The sequence below is a fragment of the Pleurodeles waltl genome, chromosome 8, assembly GCF_031143425.1.
Source record: "Pleurodeles waltl isolate 20211129_DDA chromosome 8, aPleWal1.hap1.20221129, whole genome shotgun sequence".
Taxonomy (NCBI): Eukaryota; Metazoa; Chordata; class Amphibia; order Caudata; family Salamandridae; genus Pleurodeles; species Pleurodeles waltl.
In genome coordinates, this window is record NC_090447.1 from 1,483,226,549 (window position 1) to 1,483,254,492 (window position 27,944).

The following is a 27,944-nucleotide window of genomic DNA, read 5'->3' on the forward strand; positions in this document are numbered from 1 at the left end:
CAAACTGCTAAAAAGGCTACTTTGCCTCTTAAGTCTGAAGTCACATCACATTTGCCAGATTTCTGAGCCCCTCATGCCCTCCCTAAAGGATCTTGCTGAATTCCAAGGGTATTCTTCAGATAGTGAAAATAATATACGGCTACTCTATGCATGCAGAAGAGACTCCACTGGAGTGTGGGGGGACAAGCAAGGAAGAGTACTCGCTTCCAGAGTACTGCTCCCAAATGTACTTAGACAAGATGGCATGAATACTTCCGGAAGTACCCGCTGGTTCACTCCCTATTTCCCTTCCTTTTCTCAACGGTTGTCATATCTGTACCACAAGCCAAGCTTTCAATGCCTGTAGTTAGGAAAGCCAAAGCACTGCCCATCCACCTTCAAGGGGACCTTCTGTTGACATGCAAATAGATTTTATTCAGATACATGAATGTTGTTCTTATGTTTAGGTTGTAATATGCTTGTTCTAGGGGTCGACTGAAGCCTACAAAAGTGCCTGAGCTGACACTATTAATGCAGCTAAGAAACTGCTCTCAGATTTTATCCAGAGGTTTGGAATTTCACTCCAGATCAGAAGTGAATCAGAAAACTAATGTGTGTCGTCTGTAGTTGAAGAACTGTGTACAGTGTTAGCGATTAACCAACACTTTCATAGTCTCACCATCCCTAGCTCTTAGTAAAAGTTGAATGGTACAATGGGGCCATGAAAAGGTTTGTGCAAGACTGGGCTCAAGTGAGCCAACACCCTACCTTTGGCACTCTGGTCGGTTTGAGCCACCCCTATCCAAAAGACAAATTGAAGACCATACGACATTGTCTTAGGTCATTTCATGCTAACCCCTGCCATTGCTCCAGGGTACTTCTTCACCTGATTTGCACTTGAACAATGGTGTGACTTCAGAGTACTGTAAACAAGTGATTCTTGTCTCAAGAGGTATTATCCTATGGCTAAAGTGGTCCTAACCATCAGCCAGAAAGAAGTATGCCATCACTAACATATCTAAGAAGTGCTGCAGACTGCCTGCCTGGTTCCGCACATTGAACCAAAGACACTGAACCCCTAACCAGATGTGCCGCCTGAAACAGGCAGTGCCAGCCTCACTCAAGTATGTTATTTTCATCATTTACCAGTGATGACTCACCAATCAATATGCACCATGGTGGGGTTTGTCTCCAAATGTAGTCAGTCAATAAATAAGTGTATCTCTGTCTGTCTCAACCCTACTGACCCACTTATCTCTGCGTTCCTTGTTCAACATCATTTATTGAAACATCTACAGTTCATTGTGATGAGTGTTTAACTATGTAATCTACTGGTGTGGTAATTAATGTCTCACAAGCCGTAGTCAGTGAACCTATATATCTTTATGGGTGATACAAAACTTTAAAAAATTCAAATTTAACCTCGAAGTACTTAATACTTGATAAATGGGCAGTGCTTAGTGCTCAAACAGTGCAAAAAGAAATAAATTGCAAAAAGTTGGTATATGCAGATCATCACATTAGACCAACTAGAGACATAATAATATTGGTTCATGATTGGTCTACTGTATTGCAACAGTCCAATATAATCAGGAATGGACTGATGTGTCTAATTGTCAAATATGTCAACAGCATTTCAACCCAAGATAGTTCATTATCACAATGACAAACACATAGATTAAGAAGAAATAATTCAAGAAGGGTCAGTGTAGACCCTAATTTTAGAGATTTAAAAAGAAATAGAAAACTGATAACGTTCCTGCTTGCCCTCTCGTGATTTTCCTGTAACTATGTTTGGATCTTCACTGCAGTAGCCAGGGACAGTAGAGATCACCAGAATGAGCTCCTGCTCTGCTGTTATTCAGCTTTGACTAGTTCATTAAGCTTTCCTGGAGTAAATCAGACTGCAGAACTCCCTGACACTGCATTTACACACTGCCATGATTCATCTGTAACCAGGTCTTGAAACCTTCCTAGAGTGAATAGGGACAACAGAATGTACTAGGATTGTGTGTATGTCCTGCCATGATTTATCTTAACCCAGTCCTTGAAGGTCCTCCTAAGTTAGAAGTAACAACAGAACTCCCTGGTCCTCTCCAACAAGTTCCAGAAACCTTCCTGTAGTAACAAGAGATGAAATAGTTGTCAAGAACTGCATCTCCACCTACCATGATTTAATGGGGACCAGTTCTTGAAGTTAATCCAAGGTAACAACTGACAGTGAAGCTCCCTGATCTAGTACTCTCCTGATTTACTGGTCAACAGTTCCTGAAACTCTCTTGTAGTAACAAAAGGCAATGGAGATCCCTGACATTACATTCCCATCCTGCCATGACTTACCTGCAGCCACCTCCTGAAGCTCCTCTGCAGCATCAGATGACAGTGGAGCTCCTCAGCTTTCGCCTGCTTTTCACATTGGATCTGCCGCACACACACTACCCAGGCCTGCAGACACTTCCTTTGGATGACCGTATGATAATGCTCCTCAGCCCGCTGAGCAAGATAAAACAAGGGAATAAGACACTTTGGTGAATGATTCCACTATATTCACAGCGAGTACCTTTGCAGGCTCTTCTTTTGGTTATACACATAGGTCGATCCTAGAGCCCTGAGGTTCCACTCTTCCCTCTAGGGCACCTAAACCTTTCCTTCACCCAGACAATGGGGCCTTGTAGTCTCTTCTGAAGCCTCCACTTCCAAAACACTGCCTGCCATTACATCATTGGGTGGGAGGTCCACACATTACCCCCCTTGTTTTATGTTATCTTTGCCCTATAATTAATTAAACCTTACCCTTAACTTAAATACCTTACCTTGGTGATGTGGTTGGTCACTGTAGTGGAGGTGCTGTGGGGGGGGTGCAACGCATGGAACAATACCTTCGTAGTGCTGACCAGTTGCAATGCAAGCCAGTACACAAAGAATTCATCTTGAGCAAATTAGGGGACACCAAGATCATCTAAGATTCACAGCAAACTAGATGTGCCGGACAGCTCAAAAACCACTGGGACAAATCTGCACGTTTTGGTGTCCATTAAGATACAGTAGAGGAAATCTGGAGAAGCATGAGCCTCTGCAAAATACACTGCAGCACATCTGGAGATACTAGAGCCTCTTCAGATAAACTAGAGCAAATATGGAGATGCCGGGCCTCTTCGAGTAGGTTTGCTGAGCTGCCATTGACTGTGAATAAGGTGAAAGACAGCTGGGATGAACTGAAGATGCTTCAGTCATGCAATGTGCTTCATAGCAATGCTTTGTGAGTCATGCACTCTAGAAAGTGAAAGAGGAGGCAAGAGAAAGAAGAACAACAAGGTAGGAGAAGTGAGGCACAGGAGATTGAAAAAGGTGGAAAATGGGAAAGGGAACATTAAAGGGAAGAACGGGTTAGGTAGAAAAAGGGGAAAGGAGTGAGATGCAAAGTATAGGGAGAGAGAGATTTGCAGCATAGGAAAATGGCATAACACATACAGTTTCAGCTGATCTTTTACCATCATGTGCTGCTTCAATAGCTCCACCAGCCTTATCCAAGGCTCCAGCCCTCGTCTCTTGAGCAGGAATTGCTCATGGTGTGCTTTGGCCTTTGACAGGAGCAGCTGATCCATCTCCAACCTCTTCTGCTTTTCCAACTCTTTCTAGAATAGACACACCAACAAAGAAGTTAGCAGTGGCTTTACTTGAAGAGGCGACAAAATTATGTGAGAGGATTTATATACTTAGTTATGTGAATATGTCAATGATAACATTAATCTTTTGAACTAAAATAAAACCCACAGAAATTCACAAGTTATAGTTAGCAGCAGTAACTATAACTTGTGCCCCCCGCCGTGCACTGCTTATGACCTCACTCATGACATCTTCTATGACATTTATGTTTTCACTGAGAATATCTCAAATGACATCATTGATGACATCGTAGGTCATAGCCGCCACGCGCAGAAGGGTGTTGGCTGCAGGTCCTGTCCTGTCCTGTGCCAGCCCCTGCAGCCAACTCCCCTCCCCCATACAGTCCACCCAACGGCCATGTGTAGTGGCAGGGGGTGGTTGGGTTGGCCATAGGGCCTGGCCCTGGGAAGTCCATTTCCAGGGCTATTTGTTTGTTAATTAAAGGGAAGGGGAGCCACAGAGCCACCCTCCCAGAGCCATTATCATCTGCGGGGACCCGATCCCCCAGGGCCATTTCTAAAAATAAATGGGATGGGGACCATGCGGCCCTCCTCAATGAGCCGTTATCGGTCCCAGGGACCCCATTCCCTGAGGCCACTTATTTAAATAAAGGTAGGGGGCTGCATGGCCCCCTTCCCAAGCCTCTTTATTCCCTGGGAACCCCATTCCTCAGGGCCATACATATATCTAATTGAGGTGAGGGAGTCATACAGCCCTCCGCAATGAGCCGTTATCGGTCTCACAAACCCCAGCTCCCGGGGCCACTTATTTAAATAAAGGTGAGGGGGGCATGTGCCCCCTCTCCCCAAGTTAGGCCCTGGGGCTCCATACCCCACAACCATTACTAAAAAAAATAAGGGGAGGGGGCCATGCAGGCCCCCTCTTCAAGCCATCCCCCGGGGCCAATCATATTAAGTGGCACATGTCTCCCCTCACCCCTCCCTCCTCATGCTTCTTTTGGCCCCGGAGACCCCATCCCCTGGGGCCCACACTCTAAGAGGTGGGTGCCCTGGTGCTCACCATGGGCACCCACCATATCCTTTCTAGGGGAATGCGGGGGAGCCCCAAGTCATCCACAGCCCCAGCCATCCCCGCATATAGCTGGAGCTAGATTTGCTCTCGTCTGCAGGAGGAAGCTACTAATGCTGCTCCCTGCAGGTGGGAGCAATAACTAGATCCGTTTCCGTGCTCGCATCACTGCACATGACCTCACTCATTACATGTTCTATGACATAATTTATGACATCACTGATGACATCTCAAATGACATCAACCATGCTTTATTTTCCTGCATATTGTTGTATAAATTGCTATGGCTTTACATGTAGAACAGTTCACATTAACTATCAACCACAGATATATGGGAAACCTCATTGAGTATGGCATTCGATATATATACAACTGTTCAGAGAAACCCAAAATAGTGAATGCCAATTCCAAAATGAATGCCCTACTAAGGACAGCTTTTATCTGTATACAACCCCCGACAACCACCAAAATGAAGATGACATCATTAGAGAACTGAGTACTGTAAACAATGTTTACGCTATGGAAAGAGTTCATTCTATACCACACTGATTGGAAACAGTGAAACTCACATGAGAAATAGACCACAGAGTATTCGAAAGAATCTACTAAGAACAGTGTTCATTCTATGCAACAGTTGTCACAAAATACATGATTTGCTCAAAAGAACCAAGATCTGAAGGTGCTAAAGATCATACTACCTGCACCCTTCATACTGTGGTTAAAACTTTACAAATAGCCCTTTTTACAAAGCAAAACAAGCACAGGTACATAGGTTAATACCTAGTGCACACACACTCCCATGTTAAGTATAAATTATCATGCTGACACGATGCTCTCTAATAACTCAAGACTGATTACAAAAGTTAGCATCTACTTAGTAGAATATTTATCCTACTGGAAACTTTTTCTGCAGAACTAAAACGTTCTGTGACGCATAAAGAATACAAGTCAACGATCGCTGTCACATAGAGCTACTCTTGCATGCAAACAGTCACAACGTATTCAATACCTCTACACAGCTACTGTGCACTAAAAACACACACGTTTTGTAAACACTTACACCCATTAGCTGCACCCAGGATGTACAAAATGACATAGAAAAGGAATATGGTAGTTACTTGCCTCTATGTAACTGTAAAACAAATGTGCACTCACTGGATGATGTTATCAGTGACATGATCAATGATGTCATTTGAGGTGTCAAGAGTGATGTCACATGTGAGGTCATAAGCAGTGCATGGCGGGAGCGCTGCTAACTATAACTAGTACGTTTCTGTGTTTTTTTTCTTACAAAATGTTAATGTTGACACTGACAAATCCACCTAAATATAACATTACTTTAACCTTTGGTTTTTTACAATGAATATGCCCTGAAGTGAAGTGCATCAAGCTCTTAGTGCCTCATTCAGATAACAGCTGGTTTTAAAGCGCCACAACACACTCTCCCAACAAGTTCATCAAAATAAGCCTGCACTAACATTTTTTTTTTTACCATTGCTCCATTGCAGGCATAAACAAGAGAAAAATATATCTCTATTTAAATATGTAAAACACTGACAGCTCCATTTCCAAAAAGTAGTAAATCTATGCATGTATGTCTGAGTGTAGATGTACATTTTGTTACTGTTCAAGTATTCTAAGAGTGCTAGGGGAAGCTGCAACAATTACAAGAGTACTCACTGACAAGTAGCCACACATACGTAATTGTATAGGGCTCACATTTACACAAGGATGAATGGTTAGCAAATGTGCATATTGTTTTTCTTTTTTTTTTTTTTTTTTTACCTCCGGAGAGAAAATATTTTTCCCTATTGAAAAAAAACTTTCTTACAGTCCCTCGAATTTTGGAATTTCCTTCTACCTTACCACTAAAGATATGAGTTTGCGCAGCATATGACCGGTTTAAATATTCATTCATATACAGGTTTGTTAATACTTAGAAACGTGTGTTGGAGGGAGTTCATCAGATTCACATTATGGACCATTCCCCTCCCCACCCCGGGAGCAAATTTCCCCCCACAAAAAAATAACACCACAAATGGAATAATAAAACGTCCGGGTACATAGCCAGGAGTTTGAAATTCCCATTTTGTAAGTTGCAAAACTAAATAACTCATAACACAAGATATATGCACACTTAAGTTAAACTCTGCTATCCAAATGGATGTTTGAGTTAGGTTCTGCATGTCAGAAGTAAAGCAGCAACACAGGGCTAGTGAAATACGAGACAAAGAAAAAATATTTCATTTATGGTATTCTACAGTTTTTAATAGGGCCTCTTACAACTCCTTTGCTATAGAAATCGTCACCTATGTGGACTCCGCAGTTGCATCTTGCATCTGAGCAGATATCGGTATATTTAATGCCACATTAATATGTTGCCTCAAGGAGATTTCCCTAGATGTCTGTGTTAACTTCAAGTATCATACCATTATTAGCGTCACTTTCAGAAAATGATCACTTATGCGATACGCAGTTCTTGGTTTTCTAGTGCTATTTACGTGGATTTTTCACCTGCATGACAACAATGGCTTCCAGCTTTCCCTGTACCACACATAGAAGAAGAGTATATGGTAGACATCTTGTGAACTTTAAAAATAGCAGAGGCCTGTGCCACTTGAATGAAGTGCCCTTTATCTTTCCCTTTCCTCTCGTTACAGGAGAAGGGATCACAGCCCCTAGCTGCAGTCTGCTACAATAATATCAGACATGACCTATATGTCCCATAATGTCACATTCAATTGAAACAGAATCAAATGAATGACTAGGTGATGGCGTGGCTGTGTACGGACCTGTTTTTGCAGCCTCCTCTCTTCCTGCCTCCTCTCAAGCTCCGCCTCCTTTGCTGCCGCCTCCTGCCTCTGGCGCTCCTCTTCCTCTGCCTTTAGCTGAGCCTAGCAAAAGAAGACTTCCATTTAACATACTTCACCCAACTGGCTATGAGGAAGACATGCCTAAACATATTCACGTTTTTTGTTTTATCAACGAGTGTATGAATAGTATGTCAAATATGGATATTTGTCCACATTAAAAAAGAAAATATTATCTACACTACAAAGGGTCCTAACATCAAAAGCTCTATGCGCTACTGAAGTCCCTCAGCAAAAGACACATGCAATTCTTCACATCAGCTAAATGTACTTGCTAAACTTTCAATACAGTAAAAATCTTTGAATTCAGAATAACCCATTTGGGGTGTGTTTACCAGTTTCTCCTCTTCACGCCTTCTCCGGATCTCCTCCAGTTCCTTCCTCCGTTCAGCTCTGTGCGCCGCTCTCTCTTGCATGGCTAAAGGAAGGCAATACAATCAATCAACACAGGTGTAAAAGGGAGAGTGAACTGCTTATAGTAAATTACATTGAAAGAGCTATACCTTGTATAGCCCCACATCATGCCTGGGATGGAATATCCAGCTGGGGGCTGGATCTTCACACTGGTCCTAAAATTACAGGTTGATTGCCTGGCATGAGGAGGCATTCAAGATGACGGGAGTTGTCTCATACACACTTAGCGTCAAACATTCTTCCCAGAAGTCTTCAGTAATTTACATCCTTTCAATATGGAGAACTAGATAGTAGGAATGATCTCTGCTCATCAACTGACACCGCCCCTGCCCATTGCTTCAAATTCCTCCTGGCTCCTGAGATGCCCGACTTTTCAGGATATTGTACAATGCTGATCTGTACATGTTCCCAATTAGTCATGGATTTATTATTTTATTTCTTACACATACATAGCTTGGAAAAGGTATGGAATGGAAAGTTCTGTTCTTTGCATCATTCAAAGAATAACAGCCCTATCCAAAATAGGGCGACAGGATCACTACATTCAACTGTACAAGTGAGGACGGTACTCACCTGCCACGGCACAAACGCAACAGCCAACCTATAAACTCCTGAACAGCACAGTAAAGATGCCTTCTTTTGCAGCTAGCAATGCTATTCATTTGCCACTGCAGATTAACCATATTCTACCTCAAGATTCAGAGAAATACAAAAATACAGTAACTTCCAGGGCAACCCTTGAGAAAATGTTCTTGAGGCAATGAACAGCCCATCGTCTGCCCAATTAAACGAAGTAATATCACCAATGTGACTACTCACTGGTGTTCATAAAGCACAACATTCATGTGTCCCTGTAACCTACTGTGTACACTGAACTTCTAAAGTGTTCATAGCTTTGTTCAACAACTACATAGAAATACGCTAGCATCCTGGCGCAAAAAGAACACATCCAGTGCACACTACAGGACGCCCAATGTATTATGATGTTAGCAGTTGCACCCTTCGCAGATCTTCATCTCACTACCCTACTTCAAAATGATGGAATATAGAGGGCACCGGGAGAGGCTTCACCGGTGTGTTCTCTCAGAGCCTATACTCACCAGCCAAGAAGTGTGGTGTGGAAGCCAACAACATGTACAATACAGCAACCACTGAACATATGTAGAAGGCTGGCCTGGCTTATAGTGGGTACCTGATGGTACTTGCACCTGGTGCCAGGTCCAGTTATCACTTATTAGTAGATTAGTAGTGTTCTAGCAGCTTAGGCCGATAGAGGTAGCTATAGCAGAGCAGCTTAGATTGAATTAGGAGACATGCAAAGCTCCTACTATACCACTTATATCATATAGCACTATATCATAAGAAAAACAATACTCAGAGTTACTGGAAATAAAGGTACTTTATTTTAGTTACAATGTGTCAGAAATGTCTCAGAGGACATACTCCCTTAGGAGGTAAGTAAAATACACAAAATATACACACAAACCAAAATCAGGTAAGTAAACAGTTAGAAAAGTAGTGCAAACAATGTAGAATACAATAGGATGCAATAGGCCTAGGGGCAACACAAACCATAATACTCTAAAAGTGGAATGCGAACCACGAATGGACCCCAGGCCTAGTGTATTGTGTAGAGGGAGTGTAAGAAAACACTAATGGTGTCCAAGATACCCCACCCCAAGACCCTGAAAAGTAGGAGTAAAGTTACCCTACTTCCCCAGAAACACTCTAAAGTCGTGATAGGAGATTCTGCAAAGGCAACAACTGACTGCAAAGCACTGGGATTCCTGGACCTGAGGACTTGCAAAGGAAGGGGACCAAGTCCAAGAGTCACGCAAGTGTCCAGGGGGGGGGGAAGGAGCCCACTAAACCGCAGATGAAGGTGCAAAAGGGCTGCCTCCTGGTGGAAGAAGCTGAAGATTCTGCAACAACGGAAGATGCCAGGAACTTCTCCTTTGCACAAGAGATGTCCCATGGCGTGCTGAAGGATGCAGAGTTGTTTCCACGCAGAAAGACAGCAAACAAGCCTTGCTAGCTGTAAGAGTCACGTTGCAGAAAATGGGTGCTGTTTGGGCCCAGGAAGGACCAGGAGGTCGCCCCGTGGAGGAGGAGACAGAGGGGGCACTCAGCAGTACAGAGAGCCCACGCAGAAGCGGGCAGCACCCGCAGAAGCACTTGAACAGGCGTTAAAGAAATCTGAGCACAGCGGTTGTCTCAACACTACAAAAGAGGGTCCCACAAAGTGGGTGGTCAACTCAGCAAGTTGAGCAATGCAGGACGGAGTGCTGGGGACGTGGGCTGTGCTGTGCACAAAGGATTCCTTACAAAAGTGCACAGAAGCCCTAATAGCTGCAGATCACGCTGTACACAGGATTACTGTCTGGCGTGGGGAGGCAAGGACTTACTTCCACCAAATTTGGACATAAGGACCACTGGACTGTCGGGGTCACTTGGATCCAGCTACTGTGTTCCAGGGACCAGGCTCGTCAAGATGAAAGGGGACCCAGAGGACCGGTGATGCAGAAGTTTGGTGCCTGCCTTAGCAGGGGGAAGATTCCGTCGACCCACGGGAGATTTCTTCTTGGCTTCCAGTGCAGGGTGAAGGCAGACAGCCCTCAGAGCATGCACCACCAGGAAACAAATCGAGAAAGCCGGCAGGATTAGGCGTTACAATGGTGCTGGTAGTCGTCTTGCTACTTTGTTGCGGTTTTGCAGGCGTCCTGGAGCAGTCATCAGTCGATCCTTGGCAGAACTCGAAGAGAGAGATGCAGAGGAACTCTGGTGAGCTCTTGCATTCGTTATCTGAAGATAAACCCACAGGAGAGACCCTAAATAGCCCTCAGAGGAGGATTGGCCACCTAACCAGGTAAGCACCTATCAGGAGGTGTCTCTGATGTCACCTGCTGGCACTGGCCGCTCAGAGGCCTCCATTGTGCCCTCACACCTCTGCATTCAAGATGGCAGAGGTCTGGGATACACTGGAGGAGCTCTGGGCACCACATCTGGGGTGGTGATGGACAGGGGAGTGGTCACTCCCCTTTCCTTTGTCCAGTTTCACGCCAGAGCAGGGCTGGGGGATACCTGAACTGGTGTAGACTGGCTTATGCCAGAAGGGCATCATCTGTGCCCTTCAAAGCATTTCCAGAGGCCAGGAGAGGCTACTCCTCCCAGGCCCTTCACACCTATTGCCAAAGGGAGAGGGTGTAACACCCTCTTTCATAGGAAATCCTTTGTTCTGCCTTCCTGGGACTGGGCTGCCCAGGCCCCAGGGGGGCAGAAACCTGTCTGAGGGTTGGCAGTGGCTGCAGCTGCAGAGAAAACCCCAGAGAGCTAGTTTGGCGGTACCCGGGGTCAATGCTGGAGCCCCGGTGATGCATGGGATTGGCACCCCAATACCAGATTTGGCTTGGGGGGACAATTCCATGATCCTAGACATGTTACATGGCCATATTCGGAGTTACCATTGTGAAGCTTCATATAGGTATTGACCTATATGTAGTGCACGAGTGTAATGGTGTCCCCGACTCACAAAGTCCGGGGAAATTGCCCTGAACAATGTGGGGGCACCTTGGCTAGTGCCAGGGTGCCCTCACACTTAGTAACTTTGCACCTAACCTTCACTAAGTGAGGGTTAGACATATAAGTGAGTTATAAGTTCCTTAAGCGCAGTGTAAAATGGCTGTGAAATAACGTGGTTGTTATTTCACTCAGGCTGCACTGGCAGTCATGTGAGAGAATTGTCTGAGCTCCCTATGGGTGGCAAAAGAAATGCTGCACCCCATAGGGATGTTCTGGAACCCCAATACCCTGGGCACCTAGGTACCATATACTAGGGAATTATAAGGGTGTTCCAGTGTGCCAATCAGAATTGGTAAAATTGGTCGTTAGCCTGCAGTGACAATTTTAAAAGAAGAGAGAGCATAAACACTGAGAGTCTGGTTAGCAGAGTCTCAGTGATACAGTTGGCACCACACAGGGAACACATATAGGCCACAAACTAGGAGCACTGGGGTCCTGGCTAGCAGGATCACAGTGACACAGGCAAAAACAAACTAATACACAAGTAAAGATGGGGGTAACATGCCAGGCAAGATGGTACTTTCCTACAACATACTTCCTGTGTACTGACAACTGAGGCAGAGAAGAGGTTGCCATCAAACACGGTTGTAGAGCTAAAAATTACACTGTCTCACAGAAGTATTTATCGTCCAGTACAAACGAATGAGGCATGACGGAAGGTGTACGGATAGAGGGATGAGAGACTTCAATAGCTCCCTCCTTTCACATTCACTTCTTAAACTGAAGCGGACAAGAGAGGAGCTTGTAACGCATAGAATCAGGTCACATGGGCGATGTCCTAGGCCAGGGAGAAAGTCTCTGGAGAGGCAAAGGCTCTATATCTCAGAAGGTGGGGTCTTCTCTTCCCAGTGTTGACTAAAATGACAGGTAAATCAGGCATCTTCTACTACCAGCGTTGAGGAAAATGAGAGGTAAGTCCCAGGTTTAGTGAACAGTCTTTGTACAGCAAACAGTGATTAGGGGCTAACACCAACATTCTCACTTAAGGTTTTCCAGTAACCATTTCAAAAGAAAAAAATGCAAGGCAACATCATTACCCCCACGTTTTGTGTGCACTTTTGTGGAGTAACGCTTGGGACCATTTCAAAAGTACCTGCAAACTGGAGCTTGAAAAAAAAAAATACAAAATTATGGAGAAAATAGAAGGATGAATGGGTGGTAAGCAGGTCGAAAAAATCTCACTTCAACTACACTGCGAAGCAGTTGATGAATATTCTATCACTGTTTGTATGCTGCCCAGCAGGAACAGGAAACCATACGCAAGAAGCCATGTTGATTTGGCCATTCCAATAAGGAATTCGAGAAGGATCAGCTGTCTTAGAATGAGAACGTGGAAAGTTTCAGAGAGAACTTGAAAAGCAGAAATACTGTTGTAAAAACGAGTTTGATTTTTTTTTTCTAAGGCCACATTCCACCCCTGCCAGCTCCCACCACCTCCACCCATTCAACTAAAAAGCCACCTCAAAGTAGGCTGGAGCACACCAAATCCAGATAATAGGGCTCACCTATAAGAATCCAGGCTCACAGAAATAACCCACTGCTGGTATCCAAAGGCAAACAGTTGGACAGAGTGAGCACAACCTCTCAACAGTGCTGGCCCGCTGGTACCCGTCAATCCCCGAAGAGCAGTAGACGCGGTCCCGCTCAGCTCTGGGGGCATGAGCGCAGTACCTCGCCAGACAGTGGCTCCCCCTGGCAGTTCCAAAAACGCTACCTTCGAAAAATAATTTTTGTACATTTTGCATGTGCTAGGGGAAATTAATATTGTACCCCAACAAATGTGTTCAGAGAAAGCCTTGACTATTGGTGCCTATTCCCTGAACAATCCTTTCCACACAACTATGAGCGCACTTCATGTGAAGGTTTAAGAGCAACCCATATAACATTGACCTGATGAAGCACCTCATGATTCACCTTCTCCACCAAGGGGGAATAATTAGTATGAATGTGGATTTTGGTACTCTAGATTTCCAATAACTTACCATGCTCTAATTAAGAGACCTCATATTGGCTGTTGTCTTTAAAATCCCCTTTCCTGCAGCAGCACATTTTTTTAGTCGTTTGCAGGCTCTTTCGATCTAACAATACTATCCCTAAATCCCTTGTGCCACCAGGATAGTTGCCTTGCAGGGCCTGGAGAACCACTTTCTGAGGATGTCCTCCTCGATTTACTCTGTGTTTCCGCCACCTTCATATTTCACAATGAAGGATTACAACTGACTGACTTTGTTGTCCACAACAAACTTGCAGTTCCTTTAGCTATTAGAGAAAGGCTCTTGCAGTGTCAGTGTACTCACTTCCACCAGGGTATTTCAAGGCTTCCCAAGAAACATCCTAGTCCTAACCTCTAGTCAGCCCTGCAGACGTGATCTCTGATCTCATGACTTCTTGCGTCAGAAGAACTATTACCACTTGGTCTTGTAAATGCTGTCCTAGTGTCTGAAACCTTGAGGAAGGTGGTTAGCACAGATGAAGAACTGTTATGAAGAATTACCTTTGACCATGGGGTGGGGTGATCCAGGGTGGCCCGTAGTCCTCCTGGAGGTAGACAGGACACTTTGATTATCAGCTTGGCCAGCGTTCCCCGCACCAAAGGAAGTCCCAGGAGAACTGTGAAAACAGAAATAGCCATCGGAGAGTTAGCAAACAGTTCACAGGACAGTGATGTATATCATTACTCTACATCAGAGACAAATTGGTCAGTCTAGTACAATGTTCCACTCTGGCAAGCAAAATGTCTCCCAGCATGCTTACAATGGGGGAGCATGTGTGAATGTGAACATTTCACTATACAAGGAGAACAACACATGCAACTACTGAGTCTCACTGATGTACACTGAAATAGGGTTAAAAATGAAAGGCACGCTATGAAAACATATTCAGTAACATATTACATGATACTTATGTATGTCCAATAGAGTAACTGATTACTCATCTTTACTCAATGATCCGAAGAAATGATATATTTAATAAATATTGTCCAAGGGGGAAACCCCTAAATGGCTATTCGCTGCTGGAGGATTAGAGGGCACTAAAGGCAAGCTGGAAGCCCTTGTAAACATGTGAGCTCCAGTCACACAGATGAGTCTGTTTTTAGTTCCAACTACATTGCAACAGCATGATCCACCAGGTAGTGACGCTCTTCATTATACAGCCTCTGACTTCCACCAGTTCATGGTGTGCACTGCTGCACATCAACACAACACGCTCCATCATTCACACAGCCCGGACGTGCGATTACAGCAACCCAACCACCTTAACATTACGCAATACAAATGACAACCACAGATTATCTACGGCAACATAGCACACTCCTCTCATAGCTCAGCCATAAGATTACAGCAAACCATCCACTTTAAATAAAAACAATCCGGAGGACAAATACAGATCTATTGCAGTGGTTCCCAACCAGTGATCTGTGAAGCCTCCTCTACAGTCCGCGACTGCTTAGAAAATTAAATAATATTAACAGATTAGGTCCCCAGCTTTCAGTACTGGCTCAGTGGGGGGTCCCTGGATTCCAATAATGATTCAGTGGGGGTCCCTGGGATCCACTAATGATAAAGTGGGGGTTCACAGAAGTCAAAAGGTTGGGAACCACTGATCTACAGCACCACAGCACACACCATCACCACTCTCACAGCAAAGACATGAGATGACAATAAAATGTCCACCTTAACTACAAAGAACACAGAAAGATCACCTACAGAATCACAGAATACTCTATCATCACCCACACACCCAGGACCTGAGATTACAGCAGACCATCAAACCTAACTATAGCTAATACAGAGGACAACTGCAGATGACAATATCTACAGCTTCACAGCACAAACCACCATAAATCTCACAGCCAGGGCACAAAACTACAGACATTACCGCAAACCATCCACCTTACAAATAAACAACAAGAGGACAAGTACAAATAACTCATCTGGTATCATCATTACTACAACTGGCCTACTGTAATCATGCATAACAAATTCAAATCAATGGATCAGCTTCCCTCCCAGAAAGGTACAGGAACAATGAAATGTTCATTCAAGAAGACACACAAGAAAATGAAATGCAATAGCTTTCTAGCTAGAAAGACGGATACCACATAAACAAAGCAGTGACAGAAAACCCTGATCTGTTTATGACTATCAAGGCGGATACAACAGAACAACAGACTTACCTTCATAGTTCACTAGAAAAATCTACATTCAGTGACCCTTCCATTCAGGTCAACATCTAATTAAAGTTTTGCCCCACCTCCAGCCAATCAGAGGATTCCCAACACAGGGCAGCAACAAAGTACTTGCAATAAAAATACACATTCCAGTACTAAACATACTTGCTCTAAACCCACAATCACATTTGAAAAAGAAAGGAGCTCCCAACAACCCCCAACATCCCTATACCATATAAAAGAAACTGGGCACATGCAATAGATGGAAAAGCTTTAAAGCAGCAAACTAAAACAAATAAATACATTCATGCAGTTCCGTGCTTGTCCTCCCCATCAGTGTGCAAACCTACAAATTAGCATCAGGAAAGAACCCACAACTTTCTGTGTCCAAATGTTCAAACAGGTTAAACCCTGCATCATCATCACAACATGAGTGCTACAATGTTCCTGAGCTGTATGCTAACGAAAGAGCTGCCATCCCACAGCTCCTCATTGTCACAAGTCATTGCTCTGCCATGCAGCTCATTACCCTGGGTCCAGTTCCTAGCAGGCCGTATCTTTCAGGTTTGTCCCAATAAACCGCTGGTGCTGCCAGAAAGCAGCAGGTAGAAGCCACAGTATTCCCCTGCAGACCCGATGGCACACTCCTTGCACTGGCCTCACACCCCACAGCACTGTTCTTGTTTTCAATGCTGGTCTGTGCTGTAAGGGCACTTCCAAGCTGGCTGCCATCTTATTTTTGTCAATCTTGGCCGAGGGACATGCAATAGACTGTATCGCTATTCCATATACTTGTTCCTTAATATCTCTGATGCCCATAGATGTGTCTACACTTCTGTCTCTCATATCTGTGTCCCATAGTTACCAATCCATATACGTCCACCACCAGCATGCCACCACCAGGACTCAAATGAAAAGAGCACAGAGTCACCATTAGTTTATTTCAATTAACCTCAATTTAATTTTTAGACAGTAACAATGTTGCTTGATTTCTATTGAGTGGAGCTAACACAGTATACAACTGCAGCAGTGCTCAGAATATAGGTCAATGACTCAAGAGAACATCCAGAAACACCAGGTACTATGCGCGGGTCTGTTACTATTGGCGCTGCTACTCACTCATCAGAAGGAGTAGCTTTAAGCGTCGCATCTTTAGGCCATCCTATGTACCATCGGTTGTCCGGTGGGATGGTATTATCCATCCGGTAGCTCATTATCAATCGCTTGAACAACAGTGCAAATGCTACTAACTTTCTCGTTGTGATATTTTTTATATGAACATGTCACATGCTGCCAACTTTCCATATGTAACAACATGTCCATAGCATACGAGTGCCTCCTCTAATCCACATCAGAGGCAATTTGATGAACATTCCGGGTCACATTTATGCAACAATTTCAGACCAAGATATACCTTGGATATATTTTGCTTAATTCTATTAGCTTGAATCGTGCATGCCTTGGGTGACACATTCTTGCTTGGGCCCAATTTATCCAATCCTCAGCTACTCAGATTGACCCAAGATCCCTGCACCTTTCCTCTCAGACTTCTGCAGAGTCTTTAAAGCTGAAGACAGCCAATGTGTTACACTGACCCCCATCACTGAAACACATGGAGGAATCTCAGAGGGACCAGCCTGCTACTGTTCTCCCGATCACAGACAGGCTTGTCCACAAGTGCACACATTTATGCTAAACTTCACCACCTCTCCATTTCCCAGTGTACCTCTGTTCCTTTGTATTTAAACAAGGGAAGGGACCATGTCAATCCTTGTGCGCCCTTGCTCTGCTCCCCATGTTAAAAGCTGCCTAAGCCATCCAACGCTCATCCTGCTGTTGTACTGAAGTCTGGACCTTGGAGGGGTTCACGGGGCCCTCAATGTTCATCACAGGGTTGCCCACCTATCCGTTATCACTGCCAGCTGACACAGTGCCACTGTGGTCCAAAGTCTAGTGCGCAATGACAGCCCCACTAGTCTGAATGGTGTTGGGTTGATGGTGGAAGCCTCACTTTGTCCTCCGTTGAATTGCTCACTCTTTAAAGTGAATGCTCCCGTCTAGATTGCAGCTGCCGGCTCCAAATCCATTAATCTAGTCCACTGTAATATCGCGATGGCTGAAATAAATCCAATGTTTATATAAACATATCTAAAATTATAAAACAATTGTGTTTTTAGTGTAACTGGTTTTGTAACTTCCAATGGATCACGTGGGCAACATAACCCTTCAAAGATGGGCACTTTGTTACACCAAGGTTAGTCAAAACCATTGTAGAAACACATATTACCATTTCACACTTTCCAAACAGTTAAGGTTTGCTTCTGCAATTTGACACTGGCACTTGCTTCTTAAAGCCAGTAATAATTTCTCCTTCACATAACAGTAACATGATAACAGGAAAGCTGCTTAAAATTACTTTGAGCAACATTATCTAGGCTTGAGCAAATAAGTCATCCATGTTGTTATACCACCATCCCCCAGAAGGCACATGGAATAAGTTACCCTATGCATTCTGGGAAGTACTGATATTACGTTCTAAACACTTTGCAAAGTAATCATATAGACAAGTCCATACAATGAGAAATAACACAAATTAATAAACTCACATCAAAGTCAAAAACAATGGTATCAAATGTTTTCAAGATGGTATCAAGGAGCAGCCATAAGTCAATTACAAATAGTGGGTCAGTGGTCACCCATGGACAGAATGCATCTCCAACTTTTTATGCAATATCAACTGTGAAAAAATTCTCTCCATTATAAATATCCAAATTCACGCCGGTAACTGTCCTCAAAATAATCGCCTGTAACATCAGCCAAGAGCACATCACCCTTTTAACTACAAAAGTGTTTGCTCACTTGATTGTTTGGTCTTTTCTTTTACACACTGAAGTTGATAAAATATGTATCCTCAGTCTTGGTAGTCAGCTATACAAGATATTTATCCATTTTCATCAAAAGTAAAGCTTTTATTAGAGCATCTCCACAAATATATCTGAGGTACACTTAGGATATTCATGAAAATAGGGAAATTTGCTCACATTTTCTACAAAACTGCATTGTTTCGTTGGTTTATTGGCAAGTAATACATGATAATAATATTGCCTTAAATCAAACAACATCAAATAGGCAGCTTTACTGCTGCCCTCATCTCCGTGTTGGACTACATCCTGCCCTAGCAGCAGGAGAGATGCGCGCCCCAAACGCAGCAGCGGCAGAGACGTTTAAGGCTTGGCCAAGGCGGGCTCTCGGCCTTTCAGGGGCCCTCTGATAGAGTCAGCTCTGTTCTGCAGAGAATCTCGCCCCGATTACCTTGAATAGTTCTTAGACATATTTTAAATACAGTTTTCCTTAAATGTATTTTTAATGTGGGCGATGTGTGACAGTCTATTACAGACATTTTACAGAGAAATGTTGTGTTTATGTTTCATGCCACATCCATGAAAAAGTTCTTTAGGATCAAAACTGGACCTCACATATGAGAAATGGGAGGGCGTAGCAGATTATTTGCAGTAACATTAGTGAGCTGCTGCTGCTGTTTTACAATATTGGAAACAAAAGTCACTAGCCCTGAATATTAGATGTAAACACATTTAGAATTTGGATGTGCGCCAGTGAGCTGGCCAAGAGGGCAAGAAAGAGCTCAACCTGGATCATAAGTTCAAAGCTTTTCTGAACAGGGGCCCCAAAATAAGTTTGGCCAGGGCCCCCAAAATCCTTAAGATGCCCCGAGCAGACGTCACAACTGTAGAGAGCAAGACTCTTGCTGTTTCCAGGAATGGACAAATCTGACATATCGGGCATTGGGGGCTGTTTAGGATTTAGAGGAAGGATGAAGAACATCTGCAAAAGATTACTAAATGCCCTGTCCGCCCTATTTAGAGTGCACAGGTACATATTCTAAATAGAGCGGGCACGACACACTCCAAATGCCACATAATCCCCCATACACTCTTAATTTTAAATAAAATACATATTTGAAACTTAAAGGCAAGCAAGTTGTTCAAAGTCAAGTTGGGAGGTTAAACGATGTAGTTTAAAAGGGAAGTGTTTAAGATGCAAAACAAAATTATTTCTTCATAGAACATCTGCTGAATACTCAGTACTAATTTAAAGGGAAAGACACTCTTTAGGGCAGAAAAAAGTGAAACTACAGTATGTAGGAACATGTTTTAGCACAGCACCCCATAACTACCATCAACTTCTTAAATAATAGTAAAGGAAGTTACCTAAGAGATCCCCTCTTCCTTGCAGCTGTTGGATCTTGTGTCATAGGGCCTTCCTGGTCTTTCTTGAGTTTGTCCTTCGCTTTCGCAATTGGCTGGTTTAGCTCCTTTGTGATCGCGGTGGCACGGTCCGCCTCATTCTTTAACAGGATCAACCGCTGGTTCTCCTTCAGTTCCAAAATCATCTCCCTCTGCTCCACAAGCTGGCGCCGCTGCTCCTCCAGGAGCTGTTGCTGGACAGCATGGCGGTTGTCAAAGATTTCGCCGGTATTAGGAAGACGTTTCCAGGTGGGACTCTTGAGACGTTGACTATTTGGAAGAAGTGGTGACAGGGCCGGGGCTGGGCTTTGGTACTGAGCACGCTCTTCAGCAGTGAGGGCAGCATGCCGAAGGGTGACCTGCCAAGCATGCTTTGGCATCTTGGATGGGACAGCTCTGGAATGACTGGCACCAGATTTCACATTTTCATCTGAAGGAGGTGGTCCACTTTGCCCATCTCCAGCGGCACACCAATCAATCTGCAATGCAAAACAATAGAAAGGGGCAAATAATGCTCTAGGAACAATTTGCTTTTGACATTGACTTTGCCTTTAAGGGGCTTCTGTAACTACCCTCATTGTTAACTTATTTCATGAGCAATTTCAATTATATTGATTTCTAAACCTTGTCAAATCTTCCTTTCTTCTCTGTGCATGAACAAATAAACATCTGATGGTCAATACCATGAATTGAAATGTCAACAAACAGCATGCTCATTTCAGCTATATCATGTCCTTTAGACATGAACAGACAGCTGATGCACATGTAGTCTCTGCTGAGTTGCATAAAATGTGCATTATGTGTTCTTGCGGCATATTTATATAATAGATGTTGTGATTGAGTATGATTGACTGTTGTGTACAGTACAAGAAATGTGTGCATGGTCAGGAGACAACATCCTATGGGTCAGAATGCGGAGGCTCTTTTGACAGCCTTTTGTAAAGCAGTTGAAGGTTGTTTTTTGAGGAGAGCAAAACCTGGAGATGTTGTGGAGTGATACTGTAAGTTTCAGTGACAATACAAGAACACACCTGATTGACAGAACAGACTACAACCTGACAGAAAATTTGAAAAAAACAGAACTGACTGATAAAATAGCCTGCTGCCTCATACTCTCAACTATCCCATATAATATTAAATGAGCACTTAGTCTGACAGTAGGCAAGTGTCATGTTTTCGAAAAATAAAATACTGATGTAGCTATAGGCAACACTTTTTCTCCAAAACAGCACAGAACTAGGTCATTCAATCTAGTTCTTGCGTAAAAAAACATTTACAGTGAATGTATTTTATTGTTGGGTGAGAAGAGCATCCATAACAATGAGTGCCAACACCAGGAAAACCAGGAAGAGGGGCAAAAAGGCCAGCACCATCAGGGAATCATGAGGATGAGCACCAGGTGGACCAAACCCAGGAAGCCCAAAAGGTCCAGGATCAAAAGGAGAAGGACTAGGGTAAGAAGGACAATGACAAGGAGAACAAGGGGGGCAAGACCAGGTGGTCCAAGACCAGGAGACCCAGGTCTAAAAGGGCCATAGCCAGTAGAACCACTACCAGTTCCAGGTGGACCATGTGCAGGAGGCTCAGGAGCAGAACCAAAACACCCGGATTTTGAGGAGTATCAACACAAAAAGACATGAGGCTCAAGTGTCCAGGAGGAAAAGTACCAAGAAGATGAGGAGGATCAGGACCAGGACGACAAGTTCAGGACCAGAAGGTGGAGGACAAAGAAAGGACCAAGACGCAGACCAGAAGGATGAGGAGGACGACATGGACCAGGGGAATGAGAACCAGGAAGATGGGTAGAGCTAGGGGACCGGGATCCGAAGGCACATGAAGGTCTAGGAGAGCAAGGATCATGACCACGAGGAAAGATGAACAGGACTATCAGGACAGTTCTAGGGCCAGGAAGAGGACCAGCAGAGGCATTAGAGAAAAGACAAAATGAGACGCACGATCAGGACGAAGGGGGGGGAGGACCAGGCAAATTATGATAATGAGCAGAAGGACAGAGAGGAGAACTGGAAGGAGGGTGGTGAGGAGGACCTCAAGGGACAATGAGGTGATTTAGGAACAGGATGGAGAAGACCAGCAGAGGAGGAGGAGGAGGAGGAGGAGAAAGTCAATGTGTACAAAGATATGTCCTTAGTTACAGAGGCCATATTCCTTTGTCTGAAGGACAGCCTCAGCCTCCAAGAGCAAAGTATCTTGAAGTTGGTTTAGGAGTCTAGTGCCCGGCATTTACTGCACCCTAGTTGCATAGCTATTTTCCAATCCAGCTATGGAAGCCTTCCGACTTCTCTGGTAACCACATGTGGGCAGGAAATACACATCCAATATCATGACAGAGTAGCGAGACAAACCAAATTGCAACTCATATTTCCACATAGCTAATTTCCTGTTAACACTTCTTCAATAGGTTTAGCCTAACCTAGCCAAAATGCAACCAACCTACTACTATGCAGAGACCACTTGCTTACTCCTACTGAAAAAGTGTAGGCTTTTACTTAGGAGTTACGAACACATTTCTTTGCTTGCATGTACTGAACATTCCTGCATCTCCTTTTTTCCATTCTTCGGCTATTGTGCCTCTCTCCTCTCAAAAATGCAGAACATGACCCTATTCAAAGACAGGACTGACCTCCATCTTTGCTGTTCCTGGGCAGAGCTAGACCATTTTCACTCTCTTCACAAACTATCTTTTCTCACTCCCCTGAGAACTGACCAATCTGCACCGCCATTCTCCTCAGAGACTATCACTCCTTCAGTATGGACTCCTATACTCCTCACACAAATTACCCATCTCTTTCTTTCCTTAGTGATTATACACCCATTTTGTTCCATTACAAACCTATTCAAATACGTAGGTGTGGAGCTTGGGTAGAAAGTAGTGTAGGCACGCTCCTTACACAGGAAAGAATGGCAGCTCCCGACTGCAACGACACAGAGATGTTATGCTACTCAGTGGTGCTCGGTCTTTTGTGGTCACAGTGCACGTAGCTCCCTCCTCATGTCCCACCAAAATTGCAGCTATCTGCACCACACAGCTGCAACCAGAAGCCCTCCACTGCCCCAAGGAACCAGCAACAGGGTAAAGCACCTTTCAATCTTTAGATGACACTAAAATGGCTGGCGGCCTAATCTGCACAAATTCTACGTAGACACAAAAACAACAAGATGAATTAAAATAAAAAATGAAGTATATGAAATAAAGATGCATTTGACATAGCATGTCATAAAGACTGTGTTATTCTTTTGAGCATTTCCTCCTGATAAGTTCTGAAGCAAACTGAGAAATAATGAGCAAAAGTTTCAGTTAGCCTAGTACTCCTTTCAGAAAAAAATAATTTAGAATTTGTAAATATATTTCAGCACCTTCCTGGTTGCAGACCATGCTTACCATATGTGCATGATACACACATGTGAATCTGAGGACAGATATGGTGAATCCATCTTGCCTGAACTGATACACTGACAGACAATCCTGTCAATTTGATTTTAGTATGTAAAGGAAAAAATAATTTAGGATATATGTCTACTTCACAATGATGTAATGTGTTAGAGGTCTGTATGCTCTTTGGAAGTGAAATGTGTTCCTATCTTCTACGAGCCACTAGCCATACCTTGTAGCTAGTTCAGTGTGACTGGGTTATTTTGCCATGTGGCCTCACAGTACATTTGAATCTTTTCCAAGTACTGTTTAGCTGACAAATGAAAAGAATAACTAATGGTTTACCACAGGCATCGTCTCAGGCCCCATCTTAATGAGGTCATTCTCTGGTCCCAAGGGTGCATGAGACGGGGGCGCAGAAGAAGAAGCCGCCTCCAGTAGCGCAGCCATCTTTCTCTTGGTCGCCTCCTTCTTGGCTTCCAGCTCCCTGCGATCCACCTCGGAGCGACACCACAGCTGCCATGCCACAAAACAGTGCCGCAGAAGCCTCCGACGGTCCCTCTCTGATGCGAGCTGGTGTTTCCTTCATAATAAAATAGTAAATGCGGGAGAGAAGCAAATCAAGGGCAGTGTAAATACTAGGAACTTAACACCACAGAAAAGTAAAGCTGCGAAAGACATCTAGAAAAAGGAGAGAAGCTGTGAAATACTGTTCAACTAAAGGGGAGAAACTTTAAATCGTAGCTAGAGTAAAAGAAAGATGTGTGAATTACAGCTAAAATAAATAAAGGGGAGAAGCTGTTAAATACAATCATACTGAATAGCTGCTAGGATGAAAAAGAGAAGCTGTTAATTTAAGCTAAAGGAAAGGAGAGATGTTGTGATTTACAGACAGCTAGAGAAAGAAGTTAGTAATGAATTACGGCCAAAATAAAAGGGAAAACTGTGACCTACAGATAGAATGGGGGCAAAGAACAGAAGTTGTAGAATAAAGCTAAAAACATGGGAAATATTGTGCATTACAACAAGAATAAGGAGTAGAAACCATAACTCATAGCTAAAATAAATGATGTTACCTATGAGTTGCAGCTACAATGAAAGAGGTCAACCCTAGATTACAGCTACAATAAACACAAAAGCTGTTAATTAAATTAATTAGAATACAAATAAAGGAAATAAAATGTGAGCTACCATTAAAACAAAGAAAGCATGTTTGGAATTAAAGCTCAAATTAAAGAGAAAAGTTCAGACCTTCAGGCTGAGGTCTTGTTCACCCCCGGGGCACTGATAGAAGTAGGACTTCAGCCTCATCCACAAGCAGACATTGGCATGCACAGCATGTAAATCTAACACACACACTACACACCAGGGCGTGGAGAAAGCAACCTCACCACAACCTGCAGCCATTGGATTGCCTGATGTTCGTGGACTCTACAGCTATCAGATCATGCTAGTTTCTTGGCACTTGGGGCTCTGAGAGCAGGTGCAGAAACATTGCAAGCAGCTGGTAAGAGTAATCGACTAACCCTGGGAGTAGAGGAGGAAAGTGGCCGACCCAGATTTGGAAGGAAATGTAGTCCGGGGGGGGAGAATAATGAGAACATCTCTTCGCGCTTTCTTGATTCAGGGATCAGAAATTATTTTGTTTTCGTGGACACAGGTATTTTATAAGTGAATGACCATATCCGATTGATGCTAATTACTAAAAGCTACTGGTGCAATAGTCCTAAATTTTCCTCAAACAGGCCTAAACCTCTTTTCCCAGAGAATAACATCACAAATTTGCATGATTTATTAAGGCACTGACATGCAACGGGGAGCCACTTCGCCTAATACAGTGGCTCAAGCCATAACAAGTCACAAATCCTGATCCCATTCAGTTTCACAGAGTATTATTAGCTTTATAAATAAAATCAATAATTATAATACATTTTTAGCACTATTATTGTATATATTATTAGTTGTATTCACTGAAAAAAAAAAATGAAAAAAAATTAAAAGGTTACAGGGACGTTCTAGTTAGATTCACGTTTTACTCATAAAAACCCATAGAAACTCAGCAGTTATAGTTATACTTATGTTATGAAACTATAACTCATGGCCTAAAGTTACTTAATGGCATGAGTTATAGTTTCTTCAGATCAGTATAACTATAAATGCTGAATTTCCATGGTTTTGTGAGGATAAAATGTCAACCTAACTATAACGTCCCTATAACCTTTGTTTTTTTTTCAGGGAATGTGTTTTTTTTTTTAACGGAACGTAATGTATAATTACTGTATTTTAATACAACCACCACTATTGGCAGCAGCAGCCAACACCCCCCGCATGGAACCGACCTGTGCCGCACATGGCCCTTTGGCTGTGTGCAGAGTTTTTTTGGTGCGTTTTGGTGGGTGTGTGGGTTTTTTTCCCCATTGGATTTGCAATTTTACACTGGGGCCAGCCAACCGGGGCCATGTTTTTTCCCGGATCCACGTCCAAAAGCATCTATATTTCTTTTTCATTTAATAGCTCCAAAACTACTGAACGGATTTATACCAAATTACAACAAGCACTCTTTCTGGACCAAGACCCAGCTTACTGGCAAATTTTGTGTAATTCCGTCCAGCTGTTCTAGCTGTAGCTATGTCCAAAATCCCTGTGGGAAACTGCATGGGAATACAAGTTTTGGGATCCACCCCTTTTTTCTCAGCCCACTTAACGAATCTCCCTGACACTTTCTAATCAGCAGCAGTAGTGAGTGACAAGCTAGTTCTCAAAATCTTGTGAAGATTCGTCAAACCACACCATAGTTATAGGCAAAACAAAAAATACCTTTCCTGTGGTAACCAGGTCATAACTATAACGACCAACTGGCTATCAGCAGTAGATTTTATATATATGTGCATCAGGGGTGGCTCTTCCGGTAGGGCAGAGGAGCATCACCCCCCCCCACACACACCCTAATACAAACCTTTAACCAAAAAACGATAATAAACTGTGCCACAGGCTGTGACAAGCACTGGGGGGGGGAATGCACAGCACTCCCCCTCACTGCGCATGTATGTTTGGCTGGCCGTCTCAGGCTGGCCAAACACACATGCGAAGTAGGCTCTCTCCAGCCCCGCACTGTGTTGCCGGCTGGAGAGAGCAGGCACAGGCTGCCAGTCTGCCTGGGAGCTTCCTGGTTGGGCGCTCCTAGCCAATCCTAATGCTGCTCTGAGCAGTGTCAGGACTGGCCGCAGGGCAGGCTGGGAGCCTGTGCCTGCAGCCTGTCTGCGCAGGAGAGGAGCAGAGCGATGGTGACAGCGGCGATGGTAGAGTTAAGTTTTAATTTTTTTTTTAATAATCCCCCCCCGCAACCCCTTCCTGGCGCTCGCACCGCCCTGCCCTCATTTAGCACTGCGAGCCACTCCTGGTGTGCATATAGTTGGCTCTTTCCTTCATAACCACCATATTCAAACAGCTATGGACTGCCTATGCCTATGTTGATAAATATTTTTTATCTGTTTATGTGTATATTCTAGTTATATATAGTTCTTTACAAAATATGTAACGCTACTATGTCATAACAATAAACTACACACATACTCTTTAAAGCTGGTTAACTAATGTGTATTTACTCATGGTTTAAATATGTATATGTATGTATATATATATATATATATATATATATATATATATATATATATATATATATATGTGTGTGTGTATGTTATTCTATGCTTAACATGTTCGTAGGCCATTGCATAACTCCTAGATAAGTTGTTATATAAGATTCTTATGAATCCCTGCTCTAATTTTATATCACACTTTGCCTACCCATCACCATATATCATGTCTCTATCAATCTATCCTCCATCCCCACTCTGACTCATCCAAAACCCATTCTACTACTTTCGTCTCCTAAATAACCCTGCCTAAACTTTTCCCTCCTCTTCCACATCTAACGCACCCAAAACCTCACTTTACTACCATGATCTTCCAAACAACCCTACTAAATTCTCCCTAATTTATCTCATCCTGCTGCTATGATCTCCCTAACCCTTTCCACTGACTCTTCCCTCCTCCATCCCTCCTTCACTCACCCCAAGCCTAAATCCTATTACCATAAACTCCCAATTAACACTTCTGGATTCTTCCCTCCTCCACACTTCTATTACTCCAGTCAATCCAACTAACAAACTCACATATCTGCACCTCAAATTAACTCTTAATAATACTAAAACTGTACTCATATTTCCCTATACTAATCCACCACTAATTCCTTTTGGGTTCCGGAGTAGCGTGCTACTCGCCAAAAAGCGCTTTGATGCCTCGTCAGGGGTAGTATGCGCTATATAAATACTATTACAATACAATACTATACATATATAGATATATCTATGTGTGTGTAGATTATATATATATATATATATATATACATATATACATACATACACACACACACACACACACACACATATATATATATATATACACACATACATCTCGATAGACAGAAAGACAGACAGAAAGACAGACAGACAGAGACAGAGAGACAGACACACAGATAGATAGATATTACCTATTGGCAGTCACCAGTAAGTAGTTATAGT

General features: G+C 43.4%; 1 protein-coding gene across 1 annotated transcript in view; it reads right to left on the bottom strand.

Annotated features, from left to right (window-relative positions):
- The window catches only part of CCDC191 (coiled-coil domain containing 191), a 105,438-nt gene that overhangs the window by 9,650 nt on the left and 67,844 nt on the right, over nt 1–27,944 (bottom strand). The window contains exons 9-15 of the mRNA XM_069202682.1: nt 23,710–23,947; nt 19,938–20,452; nt 14,032–14,147; nt 7,880–7,962; nt 7,467–7,568; nt 3,471–3,614; nt 2,320–2,472 (exon numbers count right to left, since the gene is read on the bottom strand). Coding sequence (XP_069058783.1) covers nt 2,320–2,472; nt 3,471–3,614; nt 7,467–7,568; nt 7,880–7,962; nt 14,032–14,147; nt 19,938–20,452; nt 23,710–23,947 — 1,351 coding nt within the window. The remainder of the gene's footprint in view (nt 1–2,319; nt 2,473–3,470; nt 3,615–7,466; nt 7,569–7,879; nt 7,963–14,031; nt 14,148–19,937; nt 20,453–23,709; nt 23,948–27,944) is intronic.